Source organism: Protomyctophum bolini, assembly GCF_963924005.1.
Source record: "Protomyctophum bolini genome assembly, chromosome: 23".
In the NCBI taxonomy this organism is placed as follows: Eukaryota; Metazoa; Chordata; class Actinopteri; order Myctophiformes; family Myctophidae; genus Protomyctophum; species Protomyctophum bolini.
The window spans coordinates 5950744-5978391 of NC_137884.1; the positions used below are offsets into that span (position 1 = coordinate 5950744).

General features: G+C 41.8%; 2 protein-coding genes across 3 annotated transcripts in view; one reads left to right on the forward strand and one right to left on the reverse strand.

Moving 5' to 3' along the window:
* The window catches only part of kiaa0930, a 52145-nt gene extending 24697 nt beyond the window's left edge, over nt 1-27448 (forward strand). Inside the window, exons 2-11 of one of the 2 annotated variants that reach the window (XR_013963535.1) lie at nt 3695-3843; nt 13501-13605; nt 14252-14329; nt 14961-15062; nt 17688-17828; nt 18522-18710; nt 21342-21501; nt 22452-22607; nt 25341-26033; nt 26110-27448. Coding sequence is in view for 1 of the 2 variants with exons in the window: in XM_080757187.1 (XP_080613313.1) it covers nt 3695-3843; nt 13501-13605; nt 14252-14329; nt 14961-15062; nt 17688-17828; nt 18522-18710; nt 21342-21501; nt 22452-22607; nt 25341-25381 (1121 nt within the window). In the remaining variant the exon portion in view is untranslated. Of the gene's footprint in view, nt 1-3694; nt 3844-13500; nt 13606-14251; nt 14330-14960; nt 15063-17687; nt 17829-18521; nt 18711-21341; nt 21502-22451; nt 22608-25340 lie in introns of both variants that reach the window. The other variant, XM_080757187.1, reaches the window with a different exon arrangement.
* On the reverse strand, nt 6666-8722 carry LOC308310561 (microfibril-associated glycoprotein 4-like; the record flags this gene model as incomplete). Its single annotated transcript, XM_080756948.1, has 5 exons — nt 6666-6919; nt 7064-7234; nt 7392-7488; nt 7981-8157; nt 8717-8722. 5 exons carry the CDS (start codon nt 8720-8722, stop codon nt 6666-6668), a joined length of 705 nt encoding a protein of 234 aa, XP_080613074.1.
* Nucleotides 27449-27648: the final 200 nt, after the last annotated feature.

The following is a 27648-nucleotide window of genomic DNA, read 5'->3' on the forward strand; positions in this document are numbered from 1 at the left end:
TCAGTACCCGTCTCCTTATAACGGCATATTTTATTTTCACTGACGGTGACTTCCACCACAGCATTGGCAACGGCGGAACAGTCTTATCAGGTTTTGTCATTGGTATAATACTCTGTTTCTCCGAAGGGTTAGTGGGGTTGACACTGTCTCTCTCTCTCTCTCTCTCTCTCTCTCTCTCTCTGTACACAGTAAAATGAGTGCTGAGCATTTCACAGTGTGTCATGCCGTGCGCAGCCAACCAGAGAATAGAAGTGAGGAAAGAAGCCTGCGAGGCTTGTCGTCTGTTATCAGGGAGAACTCTGTTGTTGTGTAGTTTAATAAACCATGCTACTGTATCTTATTCAGTAGGCCTATATTCACCCTGTGGGCTAAAGCACCTTTCTGTGTCTGTGAGGAGAAAACCAAGGAATAGTAGCTGACCTCGTTATTCATCCTGGCTTTAAAAAGGACCTAAAGACGTGTCCACACGTCCTGGGCCTCGGACTTTATGAAGACGTGTGGACACGTCCTGGGCATAATGGAGGGATAAGCGTTAATGTATGTAGTTTGGCATGGCTCTTGCGAATAACTCACAAATGTTTCCGTGCACGAGCCGTGCCGAGAACGTGCATTGCTGTTTTTGAGCGGCTGCTAGCCCCTCCTAATATGCCCAGCTTTCCGGGTTTGTGTAAACACAAACATTGAAGACAAAAGTGAAGACAGAAAAAAGCCAGAATGAGATGATGTATGATGATAAGAGCGTCCCTGAATAGCCGACGGCGCATACAAGAGAGCTCAAGTGGTTAAACAATCAACTGAACTCATCAGAGACTCATGGCACCAGAACACATAAAAAGAGATGCTGACATCAGAGCCACAAGCTAGCTTTGATGTCGCCCAGGAGAGCAGCTGACACACACACACACACACACACACACACACACACACACACACACACACACACACACACACACACACACACACACACACACACACACCACGACGCAGACTGCACGTCGTAGACCATTAAAAAGCGGAGGTATTGTTCTACATATTCTGGTGAATGTAGCTGTTGCTATGAGAGAGCAGGTGGCTGGTCTCCTGTATCTCTCACAAAGGTTACTTCAAAATGACACGGCTTCTGCTGCATGAAGAGCTGAACCTGTGACCTTTACCTTGCAGCATGGGAACTCTCATTAGACCTGCGGTTAGCAGCCTTGGCCTTTTATCCTTGGAACACCCCTTCTTACACCTGACAAATACTGAAACCTGCACGCACGCACGCACACACACAGGGACTTTCATCTATAAGCAGGTTGCATGTGTTTGGCCCAATCTCGCAAACTGCTGGACCGACCAAGTTCATCAATATTCAGTTAATCATGATGAGTGACGTGAAAGAGATAGATTAGAAAGGCTTTACCTACTTTTCTCATGTTCTCATAAATATAATTCCCCAAACATTGTATCTGTAATCTGTATATGGAATTAAAATGTACTGAGATGGCAGAATACAATCTGATCTACTCAATATATATCGTCGTGTATTGCAAACCTTGTACCGTTCCTTTTTTATCATTATATTAAATACATTTAAGAATAGCGAAGACATCAATTTACCAAATTAAAATGTGAAACATGGAGATACAAGGTTTCTTACCCGACAGCAACGACACAATGTATAGTTCAACGTTGAATTGTACAGATTGGGACGTTGAGTGGCAGCAGCAAAACTCGGGATGTTCAAAATCCATTATGCAGCCCATTAAAAAAACGTTTATATAACTTGTCACATCACACTAAACAGTGGAAGCAAGCGACGGGCATGTTGGGGAAACGAATGGAATGTTGTGAGAAGCTGCTACAGCTGCCCTTGCAGCCAAACACATGCTATCACTATATCCTATGATGCTATTAAGCAGGGGGTTGGAGATGCACTGAACACTGATTTAACTGCAGTAACACTGCAGCATAGCGCAGCACCTCAGTCAAGCCCCAATTATACTTCGCTAAGCGACAGTGTCGCGCGCGGCTGTGGAAACAGCCGATCTACAAGCTCTCAGTGTAACGCGCAGGCGACGTGTTGTGAGTTTGTGGATCGGCCATTTCCGGTTGCGACTACACCGTACCGCAGAGCATAAAATAGGCATTATTATATCTCTTGTTTTTTTTGTTTTTTTTATTATCATTATTATTATTTGGCCTGTTTAGATCTGCAGCAATATCTAATTAATTATGCATAGATGGTGAATTCAGTCAGACTCTAGCTAATGCATACTTTTTTTCTGTTGTGAATTGTTAAATGAAATAACACCATTACGGTATATACTTGAAATGTTGCAAAAAGTCCATACACTTTGACGACAAAGTATTGATATAACATCACAGGGGAAATAATTAGGATGTTTTCTATTGCAGCACCACACATTCTAGCGACCTCCATATTGAATTACCCAATCACTGTGCTTAAATTGGATGCATCGGATGAGGCTTATCTTAAAGTCTCACCTGTGTGTGTGTGTGTGTGTGTGTGTGTGTGTGTGAGCGTGTGTGTGTGTGCGTCCACCTGCACCTCGGGGTCCTCCTTACCTTCTACAGTCCAGACACTGGCCGCACGGCAACTGTTGCCCGGCAACCGTGCAAAAAGGATGCTATTGTGTGGAATGAGAGATGACCCTTATGAGGATGGCTCTCTCGGGCACACTAACCCCCCTTCTGATCCCCAGGGTTTTAACCCTGTAGTGTCCAGGCCTTTCCCAGCGAGCACGGTCAGGACCCGGACGAATTAGTGACGTCTCGATTGGGGCCAGATCAAGTCAAACTAAGACTAGTCAGATCTGGCCCAGAATATCACCTGATTCCAACCAACAGACATTCTGCCCACTAAGACGGACGTCCCTGGATGAGGGAGAGTCCGATCGAGGCCAGATCCTCATAACTATCATAACTAAAAGTCACATCATAACTATAGTCAGATCTGGCCCAGAATAATAATATAATATTTTTTTTAGTGGCTTTCGCCTTTATTTTATTATTATTTTATATAATTATTATTTATTTTTTATGGAGGGACAGACAGTAGGCTGACAGGGGGAGAGAGATGGGGGGGGGGAGACATGCAGTAAAGGCCGGCGGGATCGGGAGTCGAACCCGCGGCACACTGCCAGACTGGATTACCAGCCAATGACCTCGTCATCATGACGTCATTTGGCTTGCTGGGTTGGTGATGATGAAGGCTGCAGATTCAGACAGTGTTTTCTGGGGAAGCTTTCCATAGAGTGGGGGGGAAAATTAAAAATACTAACATTTGCATTGTTTAAATTGGTACATCAGGTAATTAGAGAGCATACTGTATTTTAGATTAGAAGTCTGAATCTGCACCCAGTGCCTGGTTTTGCTATGCTGGTTTCCAGCCGAATTTGTTTTGTTACGAGTAGCAAAGTGACAAAAAAAATCCATGGAATTGGACCGTAGTGTACTGTGAGGTGTAGAGGGAAAACACAAGAGAATTATCAATTAAGTGGTTAAACACTCATCACGTATGTGATCTATTGTTCTTATTGTCTTTGTATAATTTGGTCAAGCCGAAGAAGAAGAAGGTTGAGTACTTTAGGGCTATGGCCGGGGCAATGTGGACAATATGAAACGGAGTTCCTCTTGTCGATATTGTGACGATACTAATGTACTGTTATGATTGTGTGTGTGCGCTCTCCAGGTTGTTTCAAGGATGACCGCATCGTGTTCTGGACGTGGATGTTCTCCACCTACTTCATGGAGAAGTTGTCTTCGCGGCAGGACGACATGTTGTTCTACGTGCGCAGGAAGCTCGCCTACGTCAGCGCAGACAACACCGAGGGCAAGAAAGTGAGTTGGGGCGGGGGGGAGTCATTGGTTTACTGCTCATGGGTCCTTGGGGCTGCAACTATTATCGATTATCCTTCCAATTACCTTTTACATTAATCGTAGAAGCGCTTTTTTGTGTATAGATGTGTTTTAAGTTCTATTTAAGACTCGAGCCCAATTCATGCTATACAAGGGTATCATGCGGTGTTGTATGATACTGGAATGTTTTAGTGTCACTAAATATCATAAGATTTTTGCCGACTAAATCTACAGTTGATTTAGTCAAACAAAATGTATTTTGGCGGGCCTTGATGCCTATCTTTTTAAATAGCCGATCTACAAGAGATTGTAGATCTGCTATTTTCAGCATGCAACTAATTGTAAAATGACTTATACTGGATCTCTTGTCCACTAGTGCCTTCCTAACATTTTAGTCTAGCTTTTATTTGTTGACGAAATTGTCAGTATATTTAGTCTTTTTAGTTTTTATTTAGTTTCCATTTAGTTTTCGTCAGTGGAAAAAGGTAGTCGACGACATCACCACTGGTATCATGCAATGTTGGATCTACAAGCGCTTGTCCGTATATGTATGTACAGTACAGTAAGTATGTATATTATACTGTATATGTATAGTACTGTAGATCCGACAGAGTTTAGTCCTATTGCGTGCACGGCTGGGTTTTATGAGCCATGGTTTCAGATGCACTGCATAGTGCATGACGTGGAATGTTCTCTGAATAGACTCCTGGCTGCCATAGGGAGTGGTACAGTAGGTCAAACCAGACTCACTGAGATCACAATTAAACCGCATTTTACAATTCAGCTATTCTGAAATAGATCTACTACACACTCACAAATCATGAAGCGTTGAGGTTATAGATCCATTTTTTTTCTTTTTCATTTTTGAAAAATGCTCAAACTACACCGCCAGGGATAAATTTACTCCTTTTTTGAGGGGCTACTGTATGTCCAGCTTTTAGTGTATGTTCACAAACTTTGTCCTACACATTCCCATTGACAATGAATGGAAAGTTTCACGTCGTAGTGTCTGAGCAAATAGACTAGTGTCTATTTTACGTCATGATGTATGATGATAAGAGCGCCCCTCACTTCACACGGCCGTTTTTAGTTTAGAGACTACTGTGATAACTACTTTTTTACCCTGAAGAAGGCACATGTCGTGACATTTTTGTGGCACGGAGGAAGTGGGAAAGGAGGGGAGTGAGGGATGTGACCGATATCGATATCCGATATAATGAATTGCTGTTTTGGCCGATAACCCATGTTACCGATATCGATATGATCTCATTCTGTATTGAAAAATTATAATAATTCTGTCCATTCTGAAAAATACATGTAACAGGGTGTCTGCACTGCAGGCTTAGGCAAGCCAGATTTAACTTTAATACCCTTTATATTTAATATTGTGAGATTAAAAAATATTTTTGTAGATCTCTTCAAGCTGTTACTTTGGACTTGTTTATCTGTAAAGACATACAGATTAATCGAACCGATTCATTCATCGGTCTGACTGATTAATCGAACCGATGCCGATTAATCTAAAAACAACTAGAATCGGCCAATATCAATGTGTTTGCCCCTTGGGGGACCCCAGACGGCAATTGAAGTATTTAGGGGTTAAGCATTTAGCTGACAATCCAGTCTGACTTAACAGTTACAACCACATAGTGTGCTCCCATCGATAGTGAAGGAATAATAGCTGAACCACTAAGGCATTATTCATGTGATCCTCAAAGCCAAGGTAGTGTGAGAGACATACCGGTAAGTGTCAGGAGAAAATAGGGACAAGAAGACATTTAATGAGTGGCAGAAATAAGAATGAGAGATCTTATCTGCAGATGGGAACTGATCTGCAGATGGGAACATGAAGCACTCCTTAATAAAGAGTTTAGCTTCAGAACAGAAGATGGGGAGAGAGCGGTTCTGCTTTTAACTTAGTATAGAGTCTGGGCTGGAATAATGTCCAGGTTGCAAAAGAGAATTAACCCTCTAGACTAGACTTGGTAAACTGGACCTGAGTTGGCTGTAACTTGGCTCTGTACCTTTTCCCATCTACACCAAATCTCTTCACCAGAAATAGGCAAGCTCACAACGCGTTACGTTGTGCAGAGCTGTGACCTTGTAAATTGCCTATTTCTGGTTAATATTCCTCCCAGAACATGGATGATGGGAATCAAGTGACACAATGACCAGGTTGTGAAAAGACTAGAATAAGGACGATTGTGAAAGATTCACAGACATGGTTTAACTTTTGCACTGGATTAAAATAATGCTCAGACATCCACTAATCCTGTTGCACCAAACGTTAAACCTAATTTAAACGTAGTTTAAAAATGTATCCTCATCCTGGTTGAATATAAACCTTTGGCAATCTCGATTTAATGAAGTCTGTTGCACTTGAAATGTTGAACATAAATGTAAAAACGGATTAGCAGATGTATTTCATTCATCCCTATCTGAGGTTCATGTCAGGTTTATTGACAATAGAGTGGGATTAGAGTTTCTCAAACGAATATTTGAGACGGGTCAAAACCAATTCCTAACCATAGGAAAAAATAAGCCACACGTGTCTGTGTGTAATCTATCTGCAGCCCCTCTAAACATGTCCAACAAGAACTGATCTACAGGCTAACAATGCTTTTTGCATTGCGAGGTGTCTATAAGATTATGATGGTATACATTAGACATTCCAGATGTAGAAATGGCACTAGAATTTTTTAAATAAAACCTTTATTACCATTATCGATAAGCATGCTCCGTGGAAGATGAAAATAGGTTGGCTTTATGCGCTGCTCTACGGAACAGGAATGCCGCAGAATGATCTAGGCCGCCAGGGCTCTGATCTTCATGGAGATGGACTTCAGGGAGTAGTGAGACTTCTTCCAGGGCCACCAGCTGACGCCGGTCTCAGCGTCCTTCTCGCCCCACATGTACACGCCGTTGGGGTTGGTGTTGGCGCAGGCAAAGAACCAGAACGCCCCCTCGTGCTTCTTGGCGCAGTGCTTCCAGTAGTCGTCGTCCTGGTCACGGTCGTAGGTGGAGAACTTCTGCCCGTTGTGGTATTTAAGGGCATCCTCTGCATTGACGAGAACAGGGAGTTATTCACGTTTGAATTGGTGAACTGCTGAGGATTCAAACCCCTAGTTCTCCATGGTGGTGGGCAGGAACTTTAACCCTGTACGTGCCACCCGTGCTGTGGTTTATGTTAGTTCTCTCTTACTTGCGGTTCCATCCTTGAAGGCACCGACGTCGAGTTTGTAGCCGTCCTGCTCGCTGCCGATGGAGAAGGTGGCGTAGTGGGCGAAGGCGCTCTCTCCCTCAAAGTCCTCCATGTCCACCCTCAGCTCATAGGTCTGGTTCTGGTGCATGAGCAGCTCCAGAGTGGCCAGACCTGAACAATGGTCAGTATTACATAGCACGATTAGGGTTGCAACTATTGATTATAGTGAATTGATCATTCCATCAGTTACTTCTCTTTTTTTTGAGGGGAAATTTTGTGGATTTTTCCGGACAGTTTGCAGCGATTAATTGAATAAGCTACATCTCACCCAGCCAGTGCTCCCCAAAAGCAGATCCAAATCCATCCTTATATTGATCCCATCCTCTGTAGAAGTTCACTGTGCCATCCATCCTTCTCTGGAAGATCTGTCGGAGAACCGGCACCAGAAAATACTTGAAGAAAATACTAATTTGATATGAACAAGAGGTTTTGCTTTGACATGTTGTGCGGTGAACACATAAACACAGCACGCCTGCAGTTAAATGTTCCTGTAATTTATATTTCTGTGTTCTAAATGTTAAACAGCTCTATTCTGATAGTAATCATTGCTATAGACTAGAGTGTGCAGTAACCGGAGTCTCTCGCAGTCTCAGTGGGGGGTGTGACAACTGACAAATTAATATAAATTGTATATCTGCCTTTCATTATTAGATTGTTAATTTTTTTTATGAAAATGTAGGCAAATTATAGTAATTTTCAGTAAAAGCCAAAGGTCTCCCAGAGGCTGCAGAGGCCTGATGATCTAAATGGTGACTCTACAAATGGAACCAAATGGACCCGGAGTTATATTTTATATATTTTTTTTATATATATTTTTTTTTATATTTATATATTTTATTTGATGGCGGGGTACCGACCGTCCACCTGCCGCCGTCTGTGTCCATGTCGCAGTAGGCAAGGCGTGGGGAGTTGGGTCCCGCAGGGAAGATGGTGTACACTCCGCTGGCTTTGGCGCCCGAGTCTTGGATCTCTCCACATTCCAGGGGGTAGAGGGCCACCGCCACGGGTAGAAGCACCGCCAACAGAACCAGAGACTAAGAAAAGGCAGAATCGAGTCACGATACTAGGTTCACAATGCAACATTATTTGACATACAATTGACCAAAGAATATCATTTATTTTTAATTTCTCTTACCCAAATCCAATATTTTCTTTCTCTTTTATTTTTATTCTCTTTTCAATACAGTAGCAAATGACTGAAACTTTTTTTTTTCATCAATTCTCTTACAAAGATCCTGGATTTTCTTCTCTTTTTTTTACCAGCCCTCACCGGTTTGAATCTATTTTACGATATATCGTTGCCTGCCTAACAGACGGCACAGCTCAGCAAAGTGTAACAGTGAAGCATGCAATTAATGGAGAATGATGCATCATGCAGTATAGATGAATTGTAGAATACCGCATAAATCGTGAGGGACTTGCGATTTGCCATTCAGACAACCTGTTGCTATGCAGAATCTCTGGCCTACAAATCACGTTGCATCTCGGATTGAAATCAAGTCACACACACACACCTGCCAGCCTAACCATACCGGACAGTGACAGTCTTATAAATTCGTATTATCTATTATAGAAAATATTGTATTATATTACCTGCATGGTTGTCGTCGTAGTAATAGTACAGGACTCACAGCCTGCCTTCAACGTTCGGGGGAACACTTATAGTCACCAACGCGATCTTATCTCCACAATGCAATCTCCACTCACAAGATAAGGCATGGGGACCACACATCTGTGTTTGACATGTGTGGTGGGTTTCTCCCCTCTTGAACTTCCTAACAATTCTCAGGGACCACCCCAGCCCCCCACCTGGACCTGGAGGTAGTAGGAGAGGTTAAAACAAGGACAACTGTGTAGGATGGGCCAGCACATTTAGGGGCTTTATATTCCTAACAGGAGAATCTTATATTTTATATTCTAATCTAAACCGTACCGGCAGCCAGTGGAGAGAGGCCAGGAGTCTATGTATCATTTGGATTTATTAAAAAACAGAACCATTTTGGACAGGAACGGCTTTTGGGGTTTTTACCTTTCTTCAAGACGGGAACCCATTTTTGGGTTCTCTTTGTACAGTATACAATATAGCAACATAATGTTTTAGTATTTTTTCAATAAATAGGCCTATTTTATTTGATTTCAGAAAGGCATTTTTAGAATCGGCCTCAGATCTAAATGGGTTAAGCGGAGGGTAGCTTTACCAATTCATTATCTTTCACAATTCACGATGAGGCCTTAGCCAATAAGCACAAGTTAAAAGGACGAAACATCCATTGGTTTGAGATGGATCAGATCAGAATCAGATGTGTGATGACAGATGTCTGAGGTGGCATATGGTTACTCAGTGTGAGTGGGCAGCACTGGGCACTACTGTATGCCAGAGCATGGTCTCTAATATCTCACCACCACCACCTCCCACGGGAAGTACTGTATAACGGAGATTCCCAAACTTTTTTTACCCGTGACGGCGCGTGACCCAAAAGTGAAATGAGACGTTTGCCCGGGAGCCAAACTAGTGAAGATCCACAAGCTCACAACACGTCGCTTTACGGCACATTGCGAGCTTGTAGATCAGAATTTGTTTTCTAATTATTGGAATTTCTTAGATTTTTATTTTATTTATTATTATTATTAAGAAATTACATAGAAAAATAATTTAATTCATTCATTCATTCAGTCATTCATCAAAACTGTATTGAAATTATAATGATTAAAAACAAAGACCACATTTGGTACGCTCTTATTTCACTTGAAATGTGACCAGATTTGACTGAGACAGGCACAGGCAGACTCTTCCCATACTAGAGCCTGTCTGAAATAAGTGTCAGAGCTGAAATGTAAATATGAAATCAATGCTTAATCATGTAGCTAGGTGTAATGTTAGAGACCACAGAAGTGAACCTTTCAAGCCTGTTTTCTCAACTCGCTGTTTTCTGCAAGACATTACTCCAAATATCTCCAAAACTGGTGGGTCAAACTGAACAACCAATATGTCAATTTGATTCCCTGCTTTCATATGACATGAAAAAAATCCTATGGCAGTCCCTCAGTTAAATTTGGTCACAAATGGATTTGCCAAAAATAGCCGAACGTTCCCCCAAGAATAGAGATGCTGGGAATTCTAGTGGTTAATAAAAGTGACATTTAAAGTTTTACGTATATTTTGATTATCGCGATAATATCGTCAATTTGTCGCAATAATCCACGTCATTTTCATATCGTCCCATCCCTAGTGACATACTCACCGCTCCAAGAGATGGGTCAAATGCGGAGAACAAATTTCACTGTGGTGTGTGACTAATCATACGACTTTGACTTTGGATACCTTTCCATTCATATGATTGTGTCATTTTCTTTGTTAATAACTGCTTCGCCATCTTTCTATATTAAACCAATCATAGACGTATATAAAGTTTTGATGGCTCAAGGCGGAGTCTCCCACGTCGTTCACTGCGGTCCTACAGTACAGTACATTCTGTGACTCTTGTGTGTACCTTAATTATGCAAGGTGGGTTATCTGACGGACCCCGTTTATTTGTCCATGGGAGGAAAACGTGTGCTGCAGCCTGCGCTGACCTTTCCGCTGACCTTTTCACCTCTACAGAGTACAGAGCAGCACACGTTCACATTTTAGCCAATTAGATCACAGCAGAAGAAGGGAGGGGCTTAACACATGAGAGGGTCGACCGGGTTGGATTGTGGAGAGATTGGACACGTAGTCTTTCTTGCAATTACACTTATTAAGGACTACAAATGAAAGCGAATTAAAATATTAGTATTTGAAATGTCAAATATCTGAGTTAGGCTACTTTGGCTAGAGATATCATCGTTGCTATTGGGTGGAAACTTTGTACACTATGTCCAAAACCATAGCTTTTTGTGTTATTATTTTAAAAAAACATTTGAAAATTGTGAAAATAACAAGCTACACACGTTGTGAGCTTGTAGATCAGCTATTTTCACTACTTTTGTGTGTGACGCAATTTGTGTGATGATGAAGCAGTGTACTAATTTATGGAGAAAAAAACATGAAATATGGAGATACAAGGTTTTCTGCCCGGCGGTATTTAGATATAAAAAAATAACAGCGTTATTATTGTTGTGAACATGGTGTTTTGGACTGGTATACTATACACAACTCCAGGCTCATTTGTTTTTTAATATATATTTTTTATCCCACGATTTTGTAACCCATTTTTCACCCCATGTGTCAATCATCTAATGTGATCCTGGGCTCTACACACCCTCCGCCAACCTGGGGAGAGCAACGGACTTAACTCATGCTTCCTTCATGCTTGAGTGTCCAAGTTGCTCCTTTACACCTGACAGGGGGGAGTTTCCCTGGTTGGACGTAGCGCGTGGAAGGAACACGTTATTCCAAACAGTTCCTTTCCCCTCCATCAGGCGCCTCGGCTGGCCAGGGGGAGGCAGTTTAGACTCCAGGCTCATTTGAATGGCTTTAATTTATTCCACAAGCATCACAAGAGTCTCGCTGCTGCTGCTGCTGTTAAATAAATACAAGAGATTGAAGAGAACACCAGCTTCAGATATCACCTGCTGTACATTCATAGTATTGGATGACATGATGATGACTCATCATCCACTTAAAATAACTGGGAAGAAAGGCCATGCCCTCAATCTCTCTCTCTCTCTCTCTCTCACTCTCTCTCTCTCTCTGGCCTGATGGTCTATTACAGAAAAGAAAAGCTACCGCTAACCGTCAAGCTTTACGGCCCTGCCTGCCTCGGCGTCTCTCTCTCCACCCTGGCAGAGAGATCACTGCTAATCATCTAAGCCAGTAGATCATGAGCCAAATGGGTGGTATAAGGAGTTATTCTGACAAGATGGTGGATAAAGAACAGCTTACCGGTAATTAGAACAGTGGTTCACGACCTTTTGGCTCGAGGGCAGAGGCCCAAAAGGGACGTTCGATGACTCCCCGGGACCCAAACCAGTGACATTGATAGTCGATCTGCAAGCTCACAACGCGTCGTATTGTGATTTGGGAAACGGAAGAGGAATGAGGAATGTTATTAGACAGACGGGCTGGTGTCCTTATTTTAGCGCTCTAAAGTGTAACCACTTTAGAACCACTTGTACAGTCAGGCTGCCTCTCTATACGGTCTGTTTTGAAAAGATCTCAGCCGTGTGTGTACGCGTGGTTTCAATTCAGAAAAGCATTAAGCGCTTGTAAACAGTTGCCATGGTAACATGAGCGCACATGCGTGCGCTGCTTACAGTAGTGTCTCTCACACAAAGATGACTAGAGGACCAAACCTTGGAATTGAAGAGTCAAGAATGTCATGGGGTGGGTGTTGGAACAGGGACAAAGGCTGAAGGGGCTGCATAGTCCCGGATATATATTAGGAAGATATATATATATATATATATATATATATATATATATATATATATATCTCTTCCTACTGGGGACTCCTGAATCGCTGCCTCCTATCTAGCATCATCAGTGTCTTGAGACCTGCGGCGTTGTTAGAAACATACTGAAAGTCAAAGTGAAAGCTTTGTGACTAATTATCAACTAATCGGTCTTCATTTTTGTCGACTAAAACTGAAGAAAACTGAGAAGTTGTTCTCCTTTGGGAACCACTGTGCCTCCCTGGCAGTGGCAGCGAGCCACAGAGTGCTGTACCAACAGAAGCAATGTCAGGACAAAAAGAGCATGTCGTCATGCTCTTGTCCTCTTAACCTCATATGTCCATATTTCAACTTCATTAGTGATGCACCGAATAATCAGAAAATTGGCTAAAAATGCATTTTCGGCCTATTCGGTTTTGGCCCGAATAGGCCGAAAATATATCACCGAATATTGTATGCAATTAATGCATTCAAAACAGCTCAATAAATGTGTTATGGACCCATAATAGTGATTATTATTTAAGTTAAGTTTAGCCAAAACTATTTATTTTGCCATAAATCAGGTAGCTTTAAGGTATGGCCATGACAGCAATGGTAGGAAAAATATATATATTATATATATTATTCGGTTTCGGCCAAGAATTTCCCTTTCGGTGCATCGCACAAGTATTTTGTTTTTTTTGGTTGGGTATTCTCAATATAATTTCCATAAAATGAGATTGAGAAACACACACACACACACACACACACACACACACACACACACACACACACACACACACACACACATATGTCCAAAGCTGTTACTTTGCCAGAAATGGATAAAAAAATAAAATAACCTGTGTTTTCTTTGTACTGTATTTTGTCATATTTGCACTGTGGGGCTTTTGTTAAAGTCTAAAAGCCAAACAGAAATGTGAATTGTTATTTATGTTCAATGACAAAAGCACAATTAAACCGTTAATCGCAATTATTTGTGTGTGTTTGCTGTGTGGGACTCTCAGGTGGAGGTGGAAGTGTACCGGAGAGACTCCAAGAAGCTGCCGGGACTGGGAGACCCTGACATCGACTGGGAGGAGAGCGTCTACCTCAACCTCATTCTACAGAAGGTACTGCATTCATTATACTGTATACTGTACGCAAGAACAATACAGGAATTTTGGGCAGAATTTCCACTTTTTGTCAACAGGACTCAGAGCCCTCATTCAGCCCTACTTTTTTAAAAGATATTGTGGGCTTTTTCTGCCTTTATTGATAGGATGGAAAGTAGTCTGAGAGGAAATGGGGAGAGAGATGGGGGGAAAGGACCCCCCCCCCAGAAGCAAAGATTTCATTTGAGAATATATATTCGAAATTTGCATAAGCAATGATTTGGTAACATCCACCTCCACCTATAGAAGAAACATGGGGGAATTCTCCTTCTACAGCACTGCCACCCAAGTGTGGAATACCTTGACCCCATCCCTGGAAAATAAAACGCACCCTTCATGTTGATGAATTGGATACATAGGACCCCAATGGAAACAAGACCGCAAGGTCTTGTTTGGTGTAATCCTTTTAGACAAAGTGTTTGACTATACTCGTACTGTTTTGCATTTCTGTCTAATAAAATATTCCATCAAGCAATCAACGGATAGGTCACAGACACACACACACACACACACACACACACACACACACACACACACACACACACACAGACCGGTATATTTAGTTCGATTTGATTGATTGTAAACACGCTGCTGTTTTTTCCAGCTGGACTATGTGGTGACTTGTGCTGTTTGCACTCGCTCAGATGCTGGAGACATACACATTCACAAGAAGAAATGTCAGGTAAAAAAATCAATTTTTACTAAGAATGGAGGGTTTACAACATGGTTAATGATGTGAGACGCCGCCACTAGATTATTACACTCTAATTAGCTGACATATTGAGTTGCAGTGTTAAAACAGCTCATGGAGTGTCGCACAGTAAAAATAGCAAATCTCCAATCATACAGCGCGCCACGTCACGTGAGCTTGGAGATGAGCTGTTTAACCCATTTATATTCTACAAATGTCTTCTAAATTACGACAGTTTTCGTCTACATGGGTTAAGCATAAAAATGTTCACCTATAAATGATATGCCTACATTTTACAAGAAAAATCTAATCGGCAATAAATAAGTGTTAATAAGTTTTACATGTGGTCGCTGTCGGAACAGAAAACGTATAAAGTATCTCCATATTTCAACTTTTATATATTTTTGTAAATGAATGCCCTACTTCATCATGTAAGAGTGTCACACAACAATTGTGAAAATAGCCGGTCAACAAGCTGAGCTTGTAGCTCGGCACTTTTCACCATGTTATGGTATTTCTTTAATAAATAAAAAAAGAGAACTGTTTTTAACACACGTTTCCACCTAACGGTGACGACGCAATTTAATTAGCCTCACGCCGAGTCTGTCTTCCTGTCTCGCAGGAAGTCTTTGCATCTCCCAGCAAACACGCCATGGACAGCAAGGGGGAGGAGTCCAAAATGAGCTACCCAAATATCTTCTTCATGATTGACAACTTTGAGGAGGTACGTGGGCCCCCCAGAAGACCGTACTTTTCCCCCACATATAATAAATGAAGATATGTGCTCTTTGCTCAGTAGTAAGGTTGGAGTGGCTTATTGGTCTGTATCAGCCGATACAGACGATTTCAATGCGAAATGTAAATGTAAATTGTAAATCCTACACGGGTTGTGCTTATAACCACACCCCGCTTTCTGTGGCCCACGTGGAAGTGCCTCTCGCCTACAACAACTGCGGACTAGGCCTCATATATAACTCTATGGACTCTATGGAGTCACTAGACCGCGACGGAGGCTCGCCGTCTTAACCCATTTTGGCCTGACGTCGACATTTTAAAAATGTCTTCTAAATCACGACAGTTTTGTATATGACGCAAGTAGGGCTTTCATTTGTGGGGGAAGAAAACCTAAAAAGGTGAAATATTGGAGATATGAGGTTTCTGCCCGACAAGAGCGATGTACACATCTCGGGGACCAAAGTAATACTGCTGTAAGCCTTGTTTATGATTGTGACGATCCACCGGGGCCTCCCTCCGTCTGAACAGCTGCTGCTTTCTTTTTGTCGCTGTATTCACCCTGCTGCCTCATAAAGCCCACAGTCCACGTCCAATCAGACACCGCTACAGACCGTATCTGATTGGCTGCAGTCACGTCTTGCTGCGACTCCCCCTTGAGAGCAGGGCCGATCGACTAGTGTACGGCGACTGTGGCGTAATGGCCCGTTGCTTCGTGCTTTTTCACTCCACTTGAACACAAGAACGCCTGTGTTTATTAGCCGGTTAAAGCAATGAGACCAGCTTCTGTCCAGGGAACAAATCAATGGAACTTCCTGGGTTTTGTCCAGAGATTAAACAGCTTTGTTTGGCCCACGCTGAGAGAGAGCTCGGCACCTCGGTTGTCAATGTGTACTGTATACTCATTGCGTGTGTGCGTGCGTGCGTGCGTGCGTGCGTGTGTGCGTGCGTGCGTGCGTGCGTGTGTGCGTGCGTGCGTGCTTGCGTATCATTGTGAGGACATTTGGCTCTGACATGGCTGCTGATAATAATAATAATAAAACTTCATTTGTATAGCACCTTTCATGACATGAAATGCAGCTCAAAGTGCTTTACAGAGCAATGGAGAAAAAAAAGAAAAGAAAAGCAAGGCATAAACATTAAAAAACAAGAGCAGTAATGCAATACAGTGAGGACATGAATAACAAAACATTTAAAGATCAATTAAAAGCAAGAGTGTAGAAGTGGGTCTTGAGCTGTGCTTTAAAAATGTCTACAGAGGCTGCCTGTCGAAGATACAGTGGGAGTTTGTTCCACGCCGTCGGCCAATAGAAGCAAAACGCTGCTTCCCCGTATTTTTTAGTTGCCATTTTTTTAGGCAAAGCGAGCAGGCCAGCAGCGGAAGACCTTAGGGGCGGTTTGGGACATATTTAGGCAGGCAGTCATGTAGGTAGGAAGGTGCGAGACCATTGAGAGCTTTATAAACAAGTAAAATAATTTTAAAATCAATCCTAAAAACAACCGGAAGCCAGTGCAGTGAAGCCAAAACTGGAGTAATATGTTCTCTCATCTTAGTTCTAGTTAAAACTCTGGCTGCTGCATTTTGGACAAGTTGTAATCTTGATGAGCATCATCTTAATGAATTGATGAACTGAGGATTGATGGTTAGGTTTAGTTAATCACAGAACAGCAGGACAAGGCCTTGGATTCTGGCTACCTCTGCACCTCCTGCGCCTCACGGACAAGGTCAAGGTCAGGGACAGAAGCATGAGCCTGGCAGGCAGTGGTGGAAAGTAAATAAGTACATTTTATTGAGGTGTTTGTACTTTACTTGAGCAGTTCCAATTTCCAATACTTTTACTTCTACTCCACTACATCTCTCTACTTTTGCTCCGCTACAATTATTTGAAAACTTTAGTTACTTTGTAGATTTTGATTATTATTACATATTATATACATTATCCACTTCAGCCCTACATACATTTTGGCATATGTGTCAAATGCGACGCATTGTGTACTTGTCGATGTCGATTTGTTCGTCCACATGATGATGTGCATTTTCCATTCATTGTCAGTGGGAATTTTGTGTAGGACAAAAATACCTATTTGCTCGTCCACATATACACTAATAGCTGAATATTGGAGGTGCTAGCGCCCCTCAAAAATGTTATAGATTTGAAAACTTGAAACGGGTCATTCTGCACAATGAGTACATTTTTAATTCCAGACTTTTACTTGTAACAGCGTACTTCTACTTCTACACTTAAGGAAAGAATTTGAGTATTTCTTTTCCGCCACTGCCGCTAGGAGGGGGGAAGAGGTGCACCACCTACGTACGTAGACGCATGGCAGAGCTTCAGACCCTGATGCTGGATAGGAGGGAGTGGGGGGCGCTGATACAGCAGTCCTTCGTCAGTGTCTGCTAGTCTGCACCCTCACATCACATCGCATCAACCATCGCAAAAACCTAGTTAAGAACTAGCAAAGGCTAAGGTTGCGCAGTAGTGAGGGAATTGGGTCAGGCATAAGGCTGATAGAAATGGTTGAACCGAAAGTACCATATAGTAATGGCAAGTGTGTGTGTGTGTGTGTGTGTGTGTGTGTGTGTGTGTGTGTGTGCGTGTGCGTGTGCGTACAGGTCTTCAGTGATATGACCGTGGGCGAGGGGGAGATGGTGTGTGTGGAGCTCGTAGCCAGTGATAAGAGCAACACCTTCCAGGGTGTGATCTTCCAGGGCTCCATCCGCTACGAGGCTCTCAAGAAGGTCTACGACAACCGCGTGAGTGGAACCACCACAGCACAACACTACACGAGACGCACAACGACCACACAAGACAACACTACTGTGTAGTGTTCAAGTTCCAGGCCCTGGGGAAATTAAAAAAGAAAGAAAGAATAACATTTTGTGGATGTTTGGTATATGTGTGTACAGTACTTCTGTCTGAAGTTGTGTCAACTTGGTGCATAAATTCATTCATCATTAATTCAACCTGAAATATAAAAACAGTCTTTATGAGTTTAGGTTTGTCAACTGTCAAGTGCATACTTTGTTTTGATTGATTGATTGATTGATTGAATACTTTATTGGACAGAAACAGCACAAGCTTTGCCTTTTCTTTTCTTTTCTTTTTTACTATTTTGAGAAACCTTTTTAAATACTTAAAGTAGCCGTTGTGAGCTTGTAGATTGGCTAGTTGAACTATTTAAAAAAAAAAGAAGTTTAGGGATTAGGGGTCCTGCAGGCACCGGTGAAAAGGATTTACACAAGAAAGTGCTAGTGGACTTGTTTCCATTGAGGTGGTCCTATGTATTCAATTCATCAGCATAACATAAACATAAATTCTGTATCATCAAACAAATATAAAACACTACAAAAAGGGAGGGTGGGGGTGATCACAGAGCAGCATTGATACTTTGACTTAAGTGAAAAACATGAGCACTTAATAATTCTCCTCCTGGCTGTCGTCACCAGGTGAGCGTGGCAGCCAAGATGGCCCAGAGGATGTCGTTTGGCTTCTACAAGTACAACAACATGGAGTTTGTGAGGATGAAGGGCCCCCAGGGGAAGGGCCACGCCGAGATGGCGGTCAGCAGGGTGCCCACGGGGGACACGTCCCCCTACGGGACAGAGGAGGACCCCGACTCTCCCCTGCACGAAAGAGTGAGTGAGGAGGAGGAGCGCAGCGGCTAACCCCAGGGGTCATCAGTATGTCCGTACACGGACAAATGTGATCAGATTTGACTGAGAGCCTGCCAAATTCCAGCTTTTCACTAAAAAAAGAATTTGTATCCAAAATGTGTTAATAGCACAGGCAGACTCGTCACATACTAGAGCATGTCTGAAATAGCTGAAATGTAAATATTAAATAAAGGCTTAAACATGTAGCTAGGTGTAATGTTACATGTCACACAGAAGTGAACCTTTCAAGCCTGTTTTCTCAACTTGCCGTTTTCTGCAAGACGTTACTCTATAAGCCATATCTCCAAAACTATTGGGTCAAACTGAACAACCAATATGTCAATTTGAAGCTATCATTTCCTGCTTTCATATGACATTCCAATGGCAGTCCCTCAGTCAAATCTTGTCACAAATGTGTCCGTGGCAAAGGCTTGGTCTTGTCTGTGGCAAAGTTTCTTTTTTACATACCATTATAATGTTCTTATTTTCATCATAATACCTAATTTATGAGTGTCAAGTATCCAGATTTTCTTCTGAATATGTATGGCATATTATGAGTCCACTAGTACTTGTGGTTCTCAAATATTTTATTTGCAAGGACCCCCTTAACCCTGAGAGGCTACAAATGGACGCTACGGCTAAGGGGTCCACTCGGTTCCATTTGTACACTCTCAGAGGTACAGACCTGTTATGGTCATTTAGGGCTTTGTGTTTCTGGTAGTATTATTGTCAACTCATTTGGTATGTCCGTGGCAACTTCTTTTACATTTATTTTTACATATATATATATATATATACACACACACACCACAAGCCAGCATGGCGATGACGCCTGGTTAATCCAACCACCATAATCAATTTAATTGATAATTAGTTTAATCTATTTTAAAAAGATAAATGTTTGGGGAGAATGTGTGAAAGACATGGTAACCTAATGGTTTGCACAGTTGAGCTTTGTGGCTCATGGCTTTTCATTTGGGGGATCTGGCAGTTTGTTTGAGTGTTAGCACCCTCTGGTGGACAAACGTGCAGACAGCATGACACATAATTCTTATAGTTTATACATCCACACAGGCAGACAAACATTCAGCCACGTACAATAGTTTTGAACTCGCTTCACACGGGTCGGTTCATTAAAAGGTGATGTGAGTGATATTCTTTTGTTAAAATAAGTGTTAAATAGATCTGTATAAACATAGTAATCATTACTATAGACGAGAGTGTTTGTTCAGTAACGGCTCTTTTTTAGCGAACAAAAATCACAATTTTGACCAACCATTGGAAAGAACTGCAGGATACTATACTGGATTAATATGTGAAATTGGTGAAAAGTAAGGAAGGAAAAAAATCTGCCCAGTATCTATGATTGATTGATAACACTTAAAGGGATAGTTCATTCCCAAAATGACTTATTTCTTCTCTCGATTACTCAACCCCACGGAGACATGAAGCAGTGGTTCCATATGGAACAAATAGGAATGCGTCAAAAAAATCCATGAATTCAAGTCTCCACGGGGTGAGTAATCAATGAAAAAAAGAAGGAAAATGAAGAACAATTATATCGCTGTGAGCTTTGCAGATGAGCAAGAGAGACAAAGATGTGGGGAATACATTAACCCTATTATTATTATTTTTTAGGGACATCACAATCATATTATGCAACCATTTTTCAAATAGTGTTTCTTTGTCCACAGGTTTTTTTTTTAATCAAAAAATAAAATAAAATAAAGCATATGGGAGAGATGGATGACGTGTACAGAATTTAGTACAACACAATATAATACTCATAGGGAGACATAAGGGGGTATTAAAGCAGCAGAAACTGTGAGCAGTAATTAAAATAAATACAACAGAACCAAAAAAAAGAGAGAGGCGCATTAATAATAACTAATGTATTTGTGTTTCGAGGCATCCTGTAACGACGTGCTTGTGTTCGTGCGTGTTCAAGCCAAGGCCATGTTTTAGAGCTCTACGCCATAGTGACAAAGCCTCTCTATTCCTAGTCATAGGCAGGTACAGCATACACATTACAGTACTGTCTCTCCAGGCCTCGCGGTCTGTTTTGCTAACATGGTTTTCGTTGTACCGGGTGGGAGGACAGGCCTCTTCTCGCCGTCAGAAATCAGGTCATCGTCAATCATTCATGTCTGAAATATCCATCATTTAGTACGCCCGTTCTCTAGATGCTTTTGGCTATTGATTTCCTGGGTATGTTGAAATGACTGGCAACAGTTAGGAGAATGGAATACTAAAACAAACTAACCAAAATGTTCCCAATACATGCCAGTTAGCAGGTTCAATATTCCACATTCAATGTATGCAACAATGCTGACGAATCTAATCTGAAAATCTAAGACTTTGGTATTAAAGGAAAATAAAGCGATAATCATACTAACTGGCTAATCATAACTGGTATTAAGCTCCACTCGTTTTTATTAAATACCTCTTCATTATTATTTTTATGCTGATCAAGGACTCAAATCATGAGATTATCTTGACATAAAACGACAGCAAATGACAGCTCGCGATGGGACCAACACAGTGGGCAGGTCATTATTCCTCCCGTGGTTTGAGATGAATGGAGTGTATTTGTGTGTGTTTTGTCCCCGTCAGGTGACCTCGTTCAGCACCCCTCCGACTCCAGAGAGGAACCGGCCCTCGTTCTTCTCTCCGTCGCTGCGCCGTAAGGTTCCCCGCAACCGCATCGCCGAGATGAAGAAGTCCCACTCGGCCAACGACAGCGAGGAGTTCTTCCGAGAGGAGGAGGACGATGGTAGGCTCTTCCATCAAACAGTCAAATACATTATCGCGTTGGGCGTCCTCGGCACGAACAAGAACTACTGATTTTGAAGGCATTTTGTAGAATCGACGTCGCGTCTCAATGGGTTAAACCACTGGGTCCCAAACACTGGCCCGGCGGGGACCCTTTCGTGGGTTGCAGAGAATGCAGACACATTATTATGCGTTCCTTTATTTTTTTGGTTTCTTGCATTTTGTTTTTAATTACTATTATTTCAAAACGTAACAAAAAGCAAATAGAAGAAAAAGAAAAAAACATTCCCAAATTTTCATGAATTCAAAACATTATTATATTTACATTTATTTTCAGTCATTTCACTTGCTTAAGTGGCTCTAGTGTTTTTAAACCTTTTTAGCTTGAGACCCAAAATATAAATTTGGTGTCTCCCTGGGACATAAATGAAACCCAGCCTCATTCAATAGTGAAAACAGACGATCTACGACCAATCAGAACTGAGAATAAATGGCCTGGGCCGTTGCTCAGCGGTCCAGGCACCTTGGCTGGTAATCCAGTCTGGCAGTGTCCCAACGGCCTTTACTGCGTGTCACCCCCGCCATCTCTCTCCCCATTTCCTGTCAGCCTACTGTCTATCCCTCCATAAAGAAAAATATAAAATAAAGGCGAAAGACACAAAAAACATTAAAAAAAAAAAGAACTGAGGATAAATTAATGTACACACTGTCTAATAATGATTGAAACCCCTCCTCTGTGTGGTGATTTTACTTGTTACTTATTACTTGTGCTTGTTTTTCTTGACCACAATTTTTAAAGGAATGCTAGGTTAATTGTTTACCGGGTATAGTTTACTAATACCAAACTGTCCCTATGCATTTTGATGTATGCGATTACGTTGCGTAATGTGCGTCGCTCTGCGTACGAGCGTAGAAAATGCCCTACGTTGTCATTGTAAATCGCCTTCACAGATCTACACAACGCCACAAACCTCCGCTCTCGCTCGCTCTCGGGGACGGGCCGCTCGCTGGTGGGGTCCTGGCTGAAACTCAACCGGACAGAGGACTACTTCCTACTCTACTCCCACCTCACCTACGTCACCTTACCCCTCCACCGCATCACCACAGGTCAGTCCCCTCATGTCACCTATGTCACCTCCACCGCATCACCACAGGTCAGTCCCCTCATGTCACCTATGTCACCTCCACCGCATCACCACAGGTCAGTCCCCTCATGTCACCTATGTCACCTCCACTGCATCACCACAGGTCAGTCACCTACGTCACAAGTGTTGCCAGATTTTTCCGAGAGAAATAAGCAACCAGGTCTATGAAAACAAGCCCAAAAGAAGCTATTTGAAAATGGCCGATCTACAAGCCCCCTGGAACCTCTCAAGGACCCACTTTGATGATAACCACTGACCTATGTCACCCTGCCCCTTCATCGCATCACTGCAAGCCAGGGCTCAAACATGGCCACCTGCAGTGGCTGATAGATGACTAAATTCACCAGCCGACATGAGAAGCACTGGTTTAGAAGCCAAATAGGATTTTAAAAATAGAACAGGACCCCCATGACTGATGGGCTGGTCAATGTGGCTGGTAGCATAGTCCAGTGGTTCCCAAAGTGGGGTCCGGGGACCCCCAGGGGTACCTGAGGGAGTTCCAGGGGGGACCCATCTATTTTGTTCATGTTCATAAAGTGCTAAAGTGTTTAAAGAGGTGGTTCCCAAACTTTTTCATGTAAAGGACCCCCAAATTGACACTACTTAGCCTGTGGACCCCCATTTGAAAAGATATGCCAGGGACCCCCATAAGAGAAGACGTACACATTTAGACGTCTACATTTAGACGTGTACATTTAGACGTCTACATCTACATTTATTTGTCATTTTTGTCAAATCGTCAAAAATGATGAAAAACGGCGTGCTATAGTATGCCGTACCATATGGGCTATAGCCCATGGTCCAAAATGATGAGAAACGAGGATAACTTTTTTTTTCAAAATTAAAAAAAACATGGGCTATAACCCATCGTTTTTTTCATTTTGTCATTTTTGTCAAATCGTCAAAAAGGATGAAAAACGGCGTGCTATAGTATGCCGTACCATATGGGCTATAGCCCATGGTCCAAAATGATGAGAAACGAGGATAACCTTTTTTTCAAAATTTGAAAAAACATGGGCTATAACCCATCGTTTTTTTCATTTTGTCATTTTTGTCAAATCGTCAAAAAGGATGAAAAACGGCGTGCTATAGTATGCCGTACCATATGGGCTATAGCCCATGGTCCAAAATGATGAGAAACGAGGATAACCTTTTTTTCAAAATTTCAAAAAACATGGGCTATAACCCATCGTTTTTTTCATTTTGTCATTTGTGTCAAATCGTCAAAAATGATGAAAAACGGCGTGCTATAGTATGCCGTACCATATGGGCTATAGCCCATGGTCCAAAATGATGAGAAACGAGGATAACCTTTTTTTTCAAAATTTAAAAAAACATGGGCTATAACCCATCGTTTTTTTCATTTTGTCATTTTTGTCAAATCGTCAAAAATGATGAAAAACGGCGTGCTATAGTATGCCGTACCATATGGGCTATAGCCCATGGTCCAAAATGATGAGAAACGAGGATAACTTTTTTTTTCAAAATTTCAAAAAACATGGGCTATAACCCATCGTTTTTTTCATTTTGTCATTTTTGTCAAATCGTCAAAAATGATGAAAAACGGCGTGCTATAGTATGCCGTACCATATGGGCTATAGCCCATGGTCCAAAATGATGAGAAACGAGGATAACTTTTTTTTTCAAAATTTCAAAAAACATGGGCTATAACCCATCGTTTTTTTCATTTTGTCATTTTTGTCAAATCGTCAAAAATGATGAAAAACGGCGTGCTATAGTATGCCGTACGATATGGGCTATAGCCCATGGTCCAAAATGATGAGAAACGAGGATAACTTTTTTTTTCAAAATTTCAAAAAACATGGGCTATAACCCATCGTTTTTTTATTTTTGTCATTTTTGTCAAATCGTCAAAAATGATGAAAAACGGCGTGCTATAGTATGCCGTACCATATGGGCTATAGCCCATGGTCCAAAATGATGAGAAACGAGGATAACCTTTTTTTTCAAAATTTAAAAAAACATGGGCTATAACCCATCGTTTTTTTCATTTTGTCATTTTTGTCAAATCGTCAAAAATGATGAAAAACGGCGTGCTATAGTATGCCGTACCATATGGGCTATAGCCCATGGTCCAAAATGATGAGAAACGAGGATAACCTTTTTTTCAAAATTTAAAAAAACATGGGCTATAACCCATCGTTTTTTTCATTTTGTCATTTTTGTCAAATCGTCAAAAATGATGAAAAACGGCGTGCTATAGTATGCCGTACCATATGGGCTATAGCCCATGGTCCAAAATGATGAGAAACGAGGATAACTTTTTTTTTCAAAATTTAAAAAAACATGGGCTATAACCCATCGTTTTTTTAATTTTGTCATTTTTGTCAAATCGTCAAAAATGATGAAAAACGGCGTGCTATAGTATGCCGTACCATATGGGCTATAGCCCATGGTCCAAAATGATGAGAAACGAGGATAACTTTTTTTTTTTAAATTAAAAAAAACATGGGCTATAACCCAAGGTGCAGCAATAGGACAGTAACATATATGAAACATAGGCCTTATATTATAGGATCATTTATATTGTACCCAGACCGGGGTTCTTTATGGTTAAATAGCAAATACATTTTAGATCTTGAGAATGTGAGAACTGCTGGTTTAGAAGTCATTTTGTAGAATTGGCCTCAGGTATAATTTTGTAGAATTGATTAAAGTGCGTTTGTTTGTGCAGATATCCTGGAGGTAAGGCAGAAACCCATTCTGATGACATAGCAGGGTCCTCGCTGACTGGCCCTCACAGAGCCACTACCAAGTGCCTACCAGCATCAGGCCCCTGAGACGACACCGCCATCTACTGTCCACACAGAGAATAACATCAAACATTCAACATTTTTACCTGACAAAGAAGAGAGGACAAAAAGGAAAGAAAAGAAAGGTACAACTCTTTGGGACAAGACGGCAAAAAAGAAACCAGCGATTCAAGAAGTGCCTCTTCCTTCTATCCAGATCTTGAGTGATAAATCAGTGGTTCTCAAACTTTTTTAATTTCAAGGTTTCAGTTTGGTGCGCGTGATTGGGCCATGGACCCTCAAAGCTCAGAGTGGAACCTCACTCCCCACTATTAGAGGTTCCGCTGCGATGGTTTCCAGCAGAGTTCGAGGCTGGTGAAATGTATAGATTATTTGTATTTTCCGCACATCGTATCCAAATTGCTTATTGAGTCTGTTAAATTTTCTTTTCACACGGAAATTGCAAACATCTGATAGTGTGGACGACTACCTTTACTTTTTGGATACGATGTGTGGGGAAATTATTCGTACATTTCACCGGCCTCTGAACTCTGCCGGAAACCAACGTAGAGGAACCTCATCTCGGAGCTAATAGCGGAGAGCAAGGTTCCAAATGGAGGTATAACTCTGAGCGCGTACATTTGGTTCCATTTGTACTCGCTCAGAGTTAAAGCTCCATTTGGTTCCATTTGTACTCGCTCAGAGATAAAGCTCCATTTGGTTCCATTTGTACTCGCTCAGAGTTAAAGCTCCATTTGGTTCCTAACCATCAACAGTTAAGCTGGGGAAACACCTGGAACCCCTTCAAGGACCCATGGGGGAACCCCACTCTGAGGACCACTGTGATTAAGGATTAGCAGGTAAAAATACAATAAAAAGGTGTTCTCCATGGTAACAGGCCCTGGCTACCAGGCATCTCATGGATCACATGACGTCCGAGTGGAATCGTCATTGGATGACCTCTGAGCCGGTGAAGAAAAGGATAACGAATGTCTGCTTTCCCCCCCTGTAAATATCTTGCTGCTTAACGTCTCTCTGGTAAAAGCCTTGACTTTATAGGCAACGCTTTCCATGCTTTGTGAAGCCCTTCCCCATCGCATTTTTCACTTTCTAGTTTTTATACGTGCGTGCCGTGTGTGTCTATGTTCGTTTACTTTTGTTGTGACGTGAGCTAAAAGGGATAGAGACGTACTCCTGTGAAATACAGGAGATATCTACTAGACAAGTGGTTCTCAACCTGTGTCCGTGTTTCGCGTGGGGCGTGACTAGAGCAGTCGTACGTCAAGAAAGAAATACATGATTTTCCGGTTCTAGACTGCCTATAACGTGGGTAACTTTATCTTATCTCCATGCAATGCAGCACTAAGGTACAAACATGACATAGATTTATTTATGTTGAAAACGGGTGATATTTCCTTTCCCCTAAAACACGAGCGCGTGCGTTTGAGCATGTCTGATGTAAACGGGGAAAACGTGTTGGGAACCACTCCACTAGACACATTCAAATTTTCACAACTTAGTAAAAAGTACAAAGGTATATTGGCATCAGAATGTACTAAAAGTATCAAAAGTAGAATGTCCCATTTCAAGTTTTCTAATGCATACAATGATTTTGAATCGGGACACGAGTGCGTGCGTTTGAGCATGTGTAGAGGGTCTCAGCCTTTGTCTGATGTAAGAAGGGGGGACGGGTTGGGAACCACTCTACTAGTCAAAAGGGTCGATCACACTGTACACTAGTTTGCAGGCTGAAAACAAAAACCGCAGGGTGTATGCACACAGCCTTTTCCATGCCGGTCTACAAAGCAGAGCACCTTGCAGCGCCTTTCTGCCCTGTCACTCACTTTCAGGTCTTTGATTCAATTTCTTTTTATTACAGTTTGCAGAAAAAAGCACAGGAAAGTACAGTTCAATTTCACCTGAAAACCCAAATTTTTAATTTAACAATGTATCATGAATTGTGTCATTTTGAGTATCCAACATCTATCACGATGAATGGATCGGTACAATAACGTTTCCAGCCATGGTGAGACTACATACGCTTATCAAATGCTGTTTGATAAGCGAGAGATTCGAGAGAACACAGTGTATGACGTCATGAGAGAAGTAAATGGATCAAATTCAAGTCGACGCTCTTATTTTGACTTATTTTATTGTGTTTCATCAGTGGTCCTACACAGTCTGTCAATTCCAGGGAAGGATGTGCAACATCGTTTCATGAGATAGTCGCTGTCTGTTTGGAAACCTTGT